This window comes from Scleropages formosus, chromosome 18, assembly GCF_900964775.1.
Source record: "Scleropages formosus chromosome 18, fSclFor1.1, whole genome shotgun sequence".
In the NCBI taxonomy this organism is placed as follows: Eukaryota; Metazoa; Chordata; class Actinopteri; order Osteoglossiformes; family Osteoglossidae; genus Scleropages; species Scleropages formosus.
Genome location: NC_041823.1, coordinates 1,676,552 through 1,689,533, shown reverse-complemented (window position 1 = coordinate 1,689,533; position 12,982 = coordinate 1,676,552). Strand labels below are relative to the sequence as shown.

Below are 12,982 nucleotides of genomic sequence, written 5' to 3'. Positions count from 1 at the left end.
CCCCACACACAAACACATATAGTGCTTTCTCAATCTTTTATGAAGTCCTTCTCATAATCTGCCTCGCAATTTATCACAAATAAAGAGAAAGTTCACAAGATCAGCGCCGGACTCTTTCACCCCGCAAAGCACACAGACGCTGCACAGTGTGACTAACACACGTTTGACACTCACTCACCTTGATCTGGTTGGAAGATTTAAGGTTTAAATTAGACTTGTGCAAGAGCTCTTTCTAAGATTCAGTACAGGATCTGCTATCTGAGCAGTTACTTCGATTTACCTTAATCGGTGTATGTGACACTGTCAGTGGGACAGGAAATACATAGTTGGTTTTGTCAGAGAAGTGCGACCATGTTAATAAACTGCTTCAAGGAATATCTGTCTCAGAGCAGCACCTGAATTAACAGTGCCATTTGAACCCTGTTGGTACACTAGTGATCACTGTTTCCATGGTAATGTAGAGGCTAACAGAGTAATAGCCAGCGAGGGACAAAACCCTTCTCTGTCTGAGACACCGGGTGTGTATCTATGTCCCCAAGAGTCTGAATACAAGACACTGCAGAGAATAAAACAGCCGTTGTGAAAGAAAAAAGACAGTGTAACGAACACACACACAAGTGCCCTGGACAGTAAGGCCAGTGTGTCTGAAAAGGACACACACTGCTTCGTAAGGCAGTCATCGCAGTTCTTTGCGGTATTAGACCCCATTGCGTAAGAGCTGAGCGCGCACGCACACACACGCACGCACACACACGCACACACACACACACACACACACACACACAGTCATTTTAAAAAAATTGATTTCTCTGACTTTTACAGCAGCCTAAAATCTGAAGAAGGCAAACTGTGCAGCAAAGGTCACTGCGTTCATAAAGCACAAGGTTACTGCTGTCAAACTGCAGTCGCAGACTCTTACTCCCCTCCAACTCTAGCACCCTTGAGCAAGGTACTAACCCAAAATTACTCCAGTAAAATTACCCAGATGTATAAATGGGTAAATAATTAGAAGTCCTTCTGGTGAAAAGCATCAGCTAAATGAGTAAATGTAAATGTAAATGTAATGCAGACGGAGCCTCATTCGCCCTCTTCGGTTTTGGTTCCGTTCCTTTTCGAACCCTTCAGTGACCCCCGACTGGGGTCGTGCCACAGGGGTGTAGGGAAGAGAAAGCCACGCAGGTGTGGAACCGAGCAGCAGCTCGTCCACTTTGGCCGAAGAAAGGCGCTCGCGCAGGTGGAGTAAAAGATGGACGCCGCACCAGCGCCGGCTCTCCTGCCCTCCGACTGCCCCGGAGGGACGTTTTCTGGAAAATTCCCAACGATGGCGCTGCGGCACCGGCCGCACCTTCGTCACCGCGAGCCTGGCCCGTCGCCGACGTCAAGGTGACCCGTGCAACAAACACACAGGGTAAAACTGCGGAGGAGAGCAGCGCGTTTCACTGGAAGCGGCACGTGAGGACCTGGAGGCCAGGACTTGACACAAAGCGGGACATGGCGCTGGAGGAAGACGTCACGAAACACAGGAGAGTCATGTCGTCTCCGCCGCTGCCCTCCCGAGCGTCTCCTCATGTGGCACGAGGTCCGATAAATGCAACCAGATAGCAGTGATCTTTACAGCAAACTTCCCAGCATCGTCTCAAGATTCATCTGGAAATTTCAACGACTCAGGCAAAGGGCACAAACCAATAAAAGTGGCGTTTGTGCAAAAAAAACCCCCTTTTTCTTATATGAGGAAGGCAGTGTGCTTGAATGAGACGTTGATTTGAGCAACAGAACAGCCCCAGTGCGTTAATTACAAAGCGGCTCGCTTCGGACAGCCGCACACGCACAGGAAACAGTACGGTCACGCCCCACACATCCCATGTGTTAATTCCATTTAGAACAATAATTAATAATACATTAAAAACAAAAAAGGGGGGGGAAGATGTTTTAAACCCAGCTGTAAAACATATGTATTTTTAATACAATTTTCCCTGAACCAATCGAGTCAATTAAAGAAAAACTGCATCCAAACGCTTTATAGGGAATAATTACTGTAAGGTCACTAGGTATTATTCAAAGTCACTTCAGTTTACAGCATCACGACGAGACGCGGCGCCGTGCGAGAAATTATGAATTCCTTCCCTCAATCTGTACCGCTGTGATTTAGATGGATGAAGAATAATTAAGTCTTAATTATTCACATGACTTGGAGGCACTTTGGGCTGCGCAGAAGAACGCGGTCGTCTCCGTCCTGCCACTCCGGTCTCATATCATTCATCACGTCTCGCAGTGACCAGTGATGAATATCCAAAAAAAAAAAAAAAAAAAAGTGAGGGGGGGTCTCATTTACCCACAAGCCTCCTTCCTGTTCTGCAACATCTCAAGGAAGAGCATCTCTTTTTAAATTCTACAGTATGCAAATGTGATACATGTGATTTGCATTTTAAAGTATTTAACTACCCATATTTATTGGATTCTCGGGCCTTGCTGATCATTGATTTATATGCTCCTGGCAATCATATTTCCATATTTGTACGGCTCTAACGATAGTAATAACTCAAATATGCACAAGTTCCTCTTTGAACGATTTCTTTAATTATGTCCTGAAAGCAGAGAGCACGCTCGTGCCGCGGTCCTCGGGAAGCCGGGCCCCGGTGCCGGCCGCTCGGACGTGGAAACCTCGTTAATTCCGGCGCTCCTTTGCCGCCGATTGAGTGACGTGTCGCAAGGCGCCGGCGTGTCATTCCCCACACACACACACACACACACACACACACACACACACACACACTGCAGGTGAAGAGGAGTGCTCAGAAAAGGAGGAAAGAAAAAAAAAAAAGAGACAGTAAACACGCTGCATTTGTTCATATGGTATTATAGACAGGTTCATTAAACAGGTCTGAGTGCATTAAAGGTATAAAAATGTGATATTTGCTGCAAATTAGGCAAAAGACAAAAGCCTCTGACCCACTTCGAGCGGCAGCTTTTGTGCTGGGTAATTAATTTTTGGTTCCTGACAAAACGCCACAGAACAAAAAAATGTACCATAAACAAAAAATGTGATACTGTGGAAAGGAAATAAACAGACTAAAAGTGACTAATTAATCCACAGTAAAGGGCAGAAAATGAACAAATATCAAATCACTGTTCAATGTGAAATAATAACAAAAATCATGAAGCATATTTTTCAGCTCAGTCAGCTGCAGGAAAATAAAAGAGATAAAATAGAGGAATTGTGTAAAAGACACGTTAAAGGAAAAAAAAAAAAAAAAAAAAAAAAAAGTACTAAAAATAAACATCTTTAAAATGTTTCCAGAAAGTGTCCAATTGCTGTTACTAATCATCTTCAGATGGTAAAATAATGACACAACATGTGACATTTATTCTTTATTACATCTCTTCGGAATTTTCTAGCCCCAAATGCACGCATTCCACACGAAAGAAAATCCTTTCCACTGCAGGGAGAGATTTAAACCATTATAATAACTGGACATTTCACTCTTCAAACACGAATAATTAAATATCGGGGGCAACGCAAAGCACGCATTACTACAGTATAGCCTGGTAGAAGAGACGAGCCCCCACGTTGACAAGGACAATAATGACAGCGACGGCCACGGTCAGCCCTCACCCCCCACCAGTCTTGCCTCGGTCCCGGGCCCGAGCACACTCGTCGAAGCCGCACCGAGCGGAACGCGTTACCGGGGCCCCTCGGAAGGGCCCCTCGTGGCCCCGACCGCACGTTTCTTAACACTAATGAAGAAATCAGGAAAATCCACATTGCAGTAAATCAGCAGGAAGAAGAGCGAAGGCAAAAAGCAGCTGCATTTCTTTACATCAATATTAACTGTACAGGACAATTTTATTACCGTTTTTGTGTTAAAGAATAAAAGTACTCAGTCCATCTGTGTAAATCACCCTGCGCAAAGACAGCATTTAATAGAAAATACTATTATTGTTACTATTATTAATTATATATAAATATTTTGTACAATAGAATAATATTAAAAAATGTTTCATTAATGACCCTAGTTGGTTTTTTTGATATAAATTGTAGAGGATGCTTGCTTTACCATGGTAAGAGCTCACTACGTGCGCTGCAGAGTTTACTGAGAGCAGGACGTCTCTGTAATCGGATCCCGTCTCCAGTGGGACTCAAATCCAGACTCTCAAAAAAAAAAAAAAAAAAAAAAAGTCATGTCCACAATAACGTTTTCATTTGTTTCTTACTCTCTATTTACTGGCTTTCCATTATTTCTCTTTCTGCAGACCTTGTTTATCTGCAAGCCTCAACCCCCCACCGCAACACACACACACACACACACACACACACACACACACACACACACACACTCCTGCCACTGTTTAAGGAAAACACAAATTTTACTTTTTATCATCCAACACGGGAAAGTGTAAAATTAAAGATTAATGTGTGTGACAATTAGAGTCTGACAAATTCATAACATAGTTCACATAAATTTTTTAGATATACTTACTAAATAAATACTGAAACGTTAAGGTGTTTTGTTAATGTAAATATATGTGCCAGTTCTACAAGGTTTTTTTTCTTTCTTTTTTCTTTTTTAAAAACCATTTTAAATGTTAAAGTTCAAAATACATGGACTCACATGAAATCCAGACAATAAAATGAACCGTTCATTTCAAACTGAGTCAACTGGCAATTCAGAAAACAATATTTAAAGCAAGAAAAAAAAAAATTCTATACAAAAATGTCAAAATGCAAAATGTCTAAAAACCTCTGTAAAGCTCATGCTTAACAAACACTTCACACAGCTGACGTGGCAGTTTTGTATTAAAGTAAGAGAAATGCTGGGTTTGTCTAATCTGTGTGTGACACACACACACACACACACACACACACACACACACACACACACACACACACACACACACACACAGTCCTCGCACTAATTGCCCTCCGCAGCGGGACAGCTCTGAGCACCCGCGCCCCCCCCCCCCCGGACCCCCGATCCCCCGATCCCCAAGCAGGGCTGTCCCAGTGTGGCACCATTGCATCACAGTTAACAATGTGAACGGCCCCCCGCAGCTTGGCCCCCACAGCGCCACCCGTCTGTAACTGTTCCCTCGCTTCATTAGAGGGCAAACCGGGGGGGAGGGGGTTCACACCTGGGTTCAAACACAAGGCCTTCATTCTGCTGCACACCTTCACAGCACACCTACTTAAGAGCCCCGTGCGTGCGTGTGTGCGTGGCTGCAGTGACAAGTGTGAGCTCACCTGTGTGTTGGGACGCACTGGACAGAAAAGCAAAAGTGAAGCAGCACGCAGGTGTCCCACATGTCCCACAACAAAACATAAATGGGGATGACAGAACTCGTCTCCAGCCAGTCGACTCCCACATTATCCTCTAACTGTACGTAACACATGTTAAACACAACGTGTGGATTTAATAGAAACTGACTGAACATCCTCCTTTACACACGTGGCACAAACTTCAGCATTTAAAAAAAAAAAAACAAAAAACTATTCACTTTAGCTCATGATAAGACATAGTTGCAAAATATTTTCTGTTCCGAGTGTTTTCTCCAAGTAAAACCTGTAACTCCTGCAGGGATTATGTACAAGAGTTGCTGAATAATGTGCAACCCTAAAAGTTTTCGGATTAGTCAACAATAATAAAATGAAAACCTGAATTTAAAAAATAAGACATAAATGTGGCTACTAACAGCACATGCTGTTCCAAAATAATCTCTCTCACACACACACACACACACACACACACACACACACACACACACACACACACACACACACACAGGACCATAATGCATTTGATGGCCCAGTAGCGCCATCTACCGACTGCGAGCGGCTACAGCAACAGATCACATCACTTCAATAATTACTGGACAGTTTTACATGTTTGGACAATTTGTAAAGTGGTAAAAAGAAGCTGTAGGGCTTTCCCCTTTGTTATATATGTTTCATTTATATCTCTCCCCACTCCTGTCAACAACAAGCAGAGAAGAACAAAACAACAAAAACAAGAAAGTGCAGCAGATTCTGTAGCAAAAGGTGCGTCGCTAGTCAGCCCAGTAAATCAGCGCCGCCACCTGTCTCTCACACACACACACACACACACACACACACACACACACACACACACACAAAAAATCTGAGTCCAAAAGCAAACAAAGGTGTAGGTGCGACATGGGAACACAGCTCATACTGGGGACAGTGGGAACAGTGCGAACAATGAAAAATGACAGAAAAACACACAAAGTTGTGGCCGAAACGGTGGAGAAAAGAAGAATAAATCACAGTGCACAATAAGAGACCCAAAAGTTGCAGGACACTGTCCTCATTTATGGGGTTCGCTTCACCACCGGGTACAGGAGTCTCTCTGCAGCACGAAGTCTGGTTTCAAAATTGGTTGTAAAATAAACACACTTGATCATTTTAATTCACAACACTGGGATGAGGGGGAGTTTCAACGTTCGTCCCTATTCTGTAAATTATTACTACTATTATTATTATTACAGTATTACTATTATTACTACTTTGTAACTCTGAGTTTAAAGCCTGCTCCTGTGTAAGTCCCTTGATCAAGGTACTTACCATGAATTACTACAGTAACAATTACCCAGCTGTATAAATGGGAGAAAAGTGCCAGGTCAATGAACAACAACAACCAGACTTGTGTTCCCCGAAGGCACTTGAAAACACACTAGTCGGCCCAGTAAATCAGAGCAGCCACCCCTCACACACATACATACAAATCAGCAAAGGATGATGAAATGAACATGCTTTGTGACCCCAGAGTGACATAAACACATTACCACAGTAAAGCGCACGGTAAAGTTCCTGCAGTAGAGTACACAGTGCTCGGGCCCTCGGGCTCAATGTGACCTCGGTCCCGTCAGGATGCTGTGGCCTTTAGCGTGGCGACTCCTCACAGCTCCTGCTTCTCAAGCACCTCCCGTCACACTCCTCCCCCGAGTGCGTTTATGTCCCGTGAAGATGTTTGTGGAGGTTCGAGACGCCAAAAATCTTTCTGCGCCATCGAAGAACCACCGGATTAGACGGGTCTGAACGGGCAGCGCCCGGGTGACACCCCCACCAAACAGCGCTGCCGCAGGAATCCCACCGGGCATCTTTCACCAATCACTGGGTTGGACAGTCAATAGAGTTTTTCCTGCTCGTGACTCATTAGAAACCACACACACACACACACACACAGCTGCACCATCAACATCATTTTGTCCATGATGGAAACCCACTTGTCCAATGAGGGACACGGTTGTCCAGAACTTATCGCAGAAGCCTCGGGTAAAACCTGGGCGGAGTGACCATAAACATTCTGATGACAACAATGCAACAGAATTTGGTAAGGACGACGAAAGTGTGTCTCGGCGTGACGCACGCACGTCCTCGCTGACATGTGGCCTCCGCTATATGAGGGGGTCAGAGGTCACACGGCGCTCCCCCCCGGCTGCGTGGCAGCTCGCGATGGATGGCGCTGCGGGACATGATGGAGGGGTCGCTGCCATACCGCTGACACACCTTATCCCTCCTCTCTTAATCGCCCCTCTTAATTAGTCATTAACTTGTTCCCCTGTCGGTGCGCCATTCGCCGACATCCCAGTGCGCATCACTCACACAAATTAAAGCGCTCGGCGCCTCAGACACGCCGTCTCATCTTTTCTCCACACTGTCGTGTGCACAAACAGGAGCATCTCATTTGTTCTGCGAAGAAACCCACAAATGGGCTTTAATCATTAGTTGTGGGACGTGATGGAGGGTAAATCTCTGCGGAAGAAAATCACTCAAGGTGATACTGCACAACAGCCGTCCTGCGGAGGAGCCGTCCCTCGGCAGCGATATGGATGGCCCGACGCCCTGCCGACAATCAGCATTAAGACACCGTGTCGCTCCCACCTCCTGACTGTCTCCGGTCCCGGAAAGGCAGGTGTTGAACCCGTGTGTTTATGGAGCGTCAGACGGTGCCAGGGATAAAAAAACATTTATCTGACCAGAGTCTCATTAACACTCATTAGAAATGAACTTGGAGAGGCACCGGTACGGGTTGGGCTCTCGGTCCTCGACGGTGGGAAGCGACAGCAGAGCATCCCCGTCTGTGGTGCAAGATGGGCCTCGACCCAGCAGAGCGCCGTGAACGAGCTCAACATCAGAAGAGTCAGTTGGGAAAGGAGTTCTGCACGACTGATCTCCACCACACACACATACATACATACACTTACTTACACACTTACGCACACTTACCCTCGCGTGTCGCTGGCCCGGACATGGTACGCAAAGCATACAAGCGCAGTGACGTTTTACTTTAACTCTGAAAACGGCTTCGATTATTTGTGGAGCTGCAGAGACACAAGGACTGGAATCGCAAAGCTGGAGCGGCGGAGCAGCGTCATGCCACCGCGTGTCGAAAAGGCGCTCAACCACCATCATAGGAGCGCAAATTACAAGTGGTCACGTTTACCTCGTTTAAGGACTGTGAAAAGCTGAGCACAGCCTCAGTTCCAGCAGACGGTGCTCAGAAGGGTTTCCTCGGTCACACTTCCTCGGCACGGAGAAGGGACGAGGCGTCGCTGCAGCAGGAGAACCATGAGCGAAACCGATGACGTGTACATTCACATCACACCTGCTGCGTTCGCGCTGTCAACATCAGGTACGCGGTGGCGGTTTGGCGGGAGGGCAAAGTGGCCACGGTCCCCTCTGAGGGGGGGCTGGAAAGAGAGCGAATGGCCAGCAGAGGAGGCGAAAGCTACGTGCCATCAAACTCCGGTCCTTCGGTAGCCAACTTTTGGTCTGGACAGGCCAAGGGTCCATAGCACATACAGCCAGGTGTGACACAACGGTAACCCCCCCCAACACATCCCATACATTTAACACATTTAGCCTTTTCAGAGTGACCCCCCCAGCCCAACGCTTCCCCACATCGCATCCGACCAGCACCTGCCCCCTTAGCTGCCCAAAGTGATCATCCTGGCATTTCACCGTCTCCCTCGCTCCCCCCACGTAATGCATGCACTACCACCCCCTCCTTCCCCAAGCAGCTGCCGCTGCCACGGGCGAGTAAAACACGCCATCCGTTACGGACGTTTTATCGTATTACAGAGGCTAACTGGCCGTAAAGCTGTCTGTCGCACCGAGAACTACTACCCCGCCAAGAGTGGCGAGGCTCTGCACTGTGGCTGTCAGCAAACGGCGCCGCACAACAGCTCACTCACATCCTTAACCTTTATGGCTCAAGCGTTCTTTTATGATTATTTACCAATTGACCTTTCACGTTACTTATGAGTACATTCTCCTGGGTAGTAACGGTCCACTGCACCCCGTTCACCCCGTTCACCCCATCAGGGTAAATAATGAGGAAATGTGTGTCACACACACCTCATAGCAAAGGCGTTACACGGAGTAAACAGGTGTGTCATTGTTTCCTGTAGAAAATAAAATGTAAATGTTGCTGTAGGTGTTTACAAAAGAAGCACTTTAGATGCTGAAACATTTCTCTGGCTACAGCATCAGTGTATATCCAAAATACAATTTCATTCAAATCCTTAAATACAGTACAAAAAAGAAAACTACACAAAAGAAGCTGATACTTAAACACACTGCTACTAAAAGTTTTGCTTTTATTTACTACGTGTGTGGTGTCAAACTACCCGACAATTTGCAACTCTTCTAAACCTGGCATTTTTTCTCTGACCTCCATAATCTGGCCCGTTAAAGGAGCAGCTTGGTTCACGTGTCCACAAGCCATGGAAATTGGATCTCTGAAGATCCACAACTCGGGTGCGTGCGAGTCGGGGAGCAGGAGCGACGCTCCTACGGCAGATTATCAACATGTTTCTCTCTCGAGGTTCAAAGGAATTCTGCGTGGAGGTGTGAAATATGACAGCGGTGTGTGTATGTGTGTACGGAGCCTACGGCCCGGTGCACGGGAACGGTCAACTGCCCCAACATGCAAACTCGAAGCGCAGAGGAGCGCGGTGGCGGTGAACAAAGACGTTCCACACAGTACGTTCGCAAACGGCTCGCCGTCCTGCAGAGACTATTAAGTGAAAGACCTGAGCAAACACAACCGCTGCACTAACAATAAGCAGAAGCATTAATAAAAGAGACACATAAACACAAGCAAACACAACGCCAGCACTTTTGTAAAAGGCACAAACACGAGCGCAGGCCTGCAGAGGCGTTGCCAATTTAACGCTGCGATATTATGTCCATGTTTTATAGCGATTCAAGTCCCGATGCATAATTTAGTAGGTGGCGTGAGGGTCAGCACAGGGCCTCCTCTGGGGAGGGGGAGTGAGCCAGGGGTGCGGGGCAAAAGTGCTGAATGCGGGGCCTCCGGCAGAGGTGATGGAGGGAGCAGGGCTGCTCATTAAGGCCTACGCCTCTTGTTCCTCCATTAGATATGAGGGATACAGCAGTTCGCACCTCTGCTCCCGCAGCATTTTGGGTCCGTTCCCAACACGTCCCACAGCACCGAACTGCCCTCCCGTCTCCTGGGAAATTATGCGGGCCAGCTGATGAAGGAGTGATGTCATGAGCCAAGTGGACAGTTAAGAGTTACGGCGGACACTCCCTACACCCAGCTAGAGCGCTGTGCTCCAACACCTCAGGCTGCTTGGTGGTCCCTCTAGCAAGGGTCCAAAATCAGAAGCCTGTAGGATCTCAGTTTTGTCTCCAGTATGGTGGAAGAAGCTCCCATGTCCCTCAGAGCTGCCGAATCCCTCCCGCATTCAAGAGGGTCTCGAATCCATCTTTTTGAGAGCCACTTCTCTCCTGATCTCCAACATCATCTGCTATGATTATCTATGCATTTGCTATTTGAATGCCACTTCTATTGGAGCTACTGGAGGGATGTGAACCAGCAACGTGGTGGTGTCACACACACAAGCTGTGTCCCCATAGTCCTGTGTTTGTGTCTAAAGCTCTTTGTTTCCCATTCCCATGCCAACAGGGTTCTCCATATTTTCGCAACAGACACAAAGACCAACCTAAATGAGAGCCTCAACCCACCTGCTCATCACACACCTGACACTGGATCTTCTGTAAACCAACTCCGTGGAGCAAAAGGAGGACAAATGAATGAAGAGGAGAGGAGACAGCACAGTCCCTCCGTGGACAGGGGGTCAAAGTTTCCCTTCCCTTCCAGCCCTAATTTGCATTTGATAATTAAATGCCGCATCAACATGATCTCTGGGTGTCAACAACTTTCTCATGAGCTCATTCCTCCCGGCTCTGCGAAATACAGCAGCGGCGGGCAGGGCTTCCACAGCAGGCTCGTGGGCCGCAGAGGGGGTCTACCGAGCACATCAGGAGTCGAGTCTTTAACGAGAGGGTTACACACATTTCAACAAAACAAAACACAAACAGAGCAAGTCGTTTGCCCATTTGCAGCCAAAGCTGAAATCCACACACACTTTTGAAGCATTTAACCTCAACACACAGAGAGCTTTTAACAGCTGCTGAAAAGGTCAATATAAAAGCTTTTAAAACCGTCAAAGTAAGAAGTGTTGGCAAATTAGAAGTTATTTCCCTGTGGAGCAGGGTGGCTGTGCGTGGAGGTGAGGTCACGAGTGTAAAAACAAAAACCACTCAAAACAGAGATGCGCGGCAATTAGAACGATTCATTATTTGTCTGAGCGATTATGTATTTGAGTGCCGTCAACGCGACGCACGGCACCATTAACTCTGCAGCTTGCGTTTGCATTTCCGAAAGAGCATTTGGTGCAGAAACACAGCCGCAGCATGAGCCCAACACGAGTCCAACAGGCGCCACCGTGCGTTTCTCTGGAAATTCAGCTGAGCTCTTCGGCCTTTCTGTGCGGAAGCGGCTCTTTGTGAGGTCGAACGACCGTGTGCGCGCGCACACCACAGCGTGTAGATCCCACTCCGCAGCCTCCCAACAGCGCAGAGGGCGGCGCTGCGGCTCCGGCCAGTACTCACCCACACACGTGGCACTTGTACTCGCGCATGCCCAGGTGCCTCTTGACGTGGTTGCGAGCGTCTCCGAGCTGCGCCGTGGCGAAGTTGCAGATCTTGCACTTGAACGGCTTTGATCCTGTAGAGTGGACGTTTGTGTGAGACACCAGAAAGCACACCGATAGAACAAGGACAGAAAGAAACCAGGAGACAACCGCTGCCATTTCCCTGCTCCATCCAGCCAGCTGAGACTAGACTACAAAGATACTGTCCTCTAGGTGTCTTACATGTGCATCTCAAGATTTCGTCAGAAAGTGTGCGGTCAAAGCAGTCCATCTAAGGCGAGACAGGCATCGGGGTTCGAAAATGTCAATGTGGGAAGTGGACGGCAGCGTAAGACTCGTGCTGCTGAAGGGGATCTGGCACCAGCTATTGGCAAACGTGACCGTTTTACTCCAACTCGGAGGTATCGGCCGGAGTCCACAAGTGCGACGTGTGCGCCGAGTGCCACACCCGAGGGTTCTGAGTTCGCAGTTAAGCAAAGAGATGTTTCGATGGGTCAGGATGTCCACTGGGTGCTGAGAGCACAACCATCCATGGCCAAAAGGGGGCTGGGGGGGGGGGGGGGGGGGGGGTTCTGAGCACAAAAAGTTTACTCTTGTGTTACTGCAAACACTGGAGGAAAAGGAGGATGAGGAGCAGTGACTAGTTGGATGGACTCACAGTGGACAGCAGACATACTCCTTTCAGGAAACACACAAGAGGATGACAGAACACTCTGGAAGGACTCTACATATGCTGTCAGCAACCTTGCTGTGGGCAAACTATAGGTTACAAATAAGGTAAGTAACGTCTGAAATCCTCAGCTGGCCGTACGCTGCCCACCTCTCCCTCGCTGCACAGCACACAGAACTGCAGCGCCGGAAAGTGAGGTGGAACGTGTGCATCAATCCAGCACGTCCCATCATTATAGCACTAATCACTTTGCTGGGGTTTGTGGGGGGGGGGTTTCTCTTAATTATTGTCATTAATAAATCGGGGGTGGAGGGTGGGTGGGGCTGTTGATGT

General features: G+C 47.6%; 1 protein-coding gene across 3 annotated transcripts in view; it reads right to left on the bottom strand.

The window, feature by feature from the left end:
• The window catches only part of LOC108940581 (zinc finger protein 407), a 107,006-nt gene that overhangs the window by 81,257 nt on the left and 12,767 nt on the right, over nt 1-12,982 (bottom strand). For all 3 annotated transcript variants that reach the window (XM_029259940.1, XM_029259941.1, XM_029259942.1), the window contains one exon: nt 11,939-12,053. In XM_029259940.1, the coding sequence (XP_029115773.1) occupies nt 11,939-12,053 (115 nt within the window). The remainder of the gene's footprint in view (nt 1-11,938; nt 12,054-12,982) is intronic.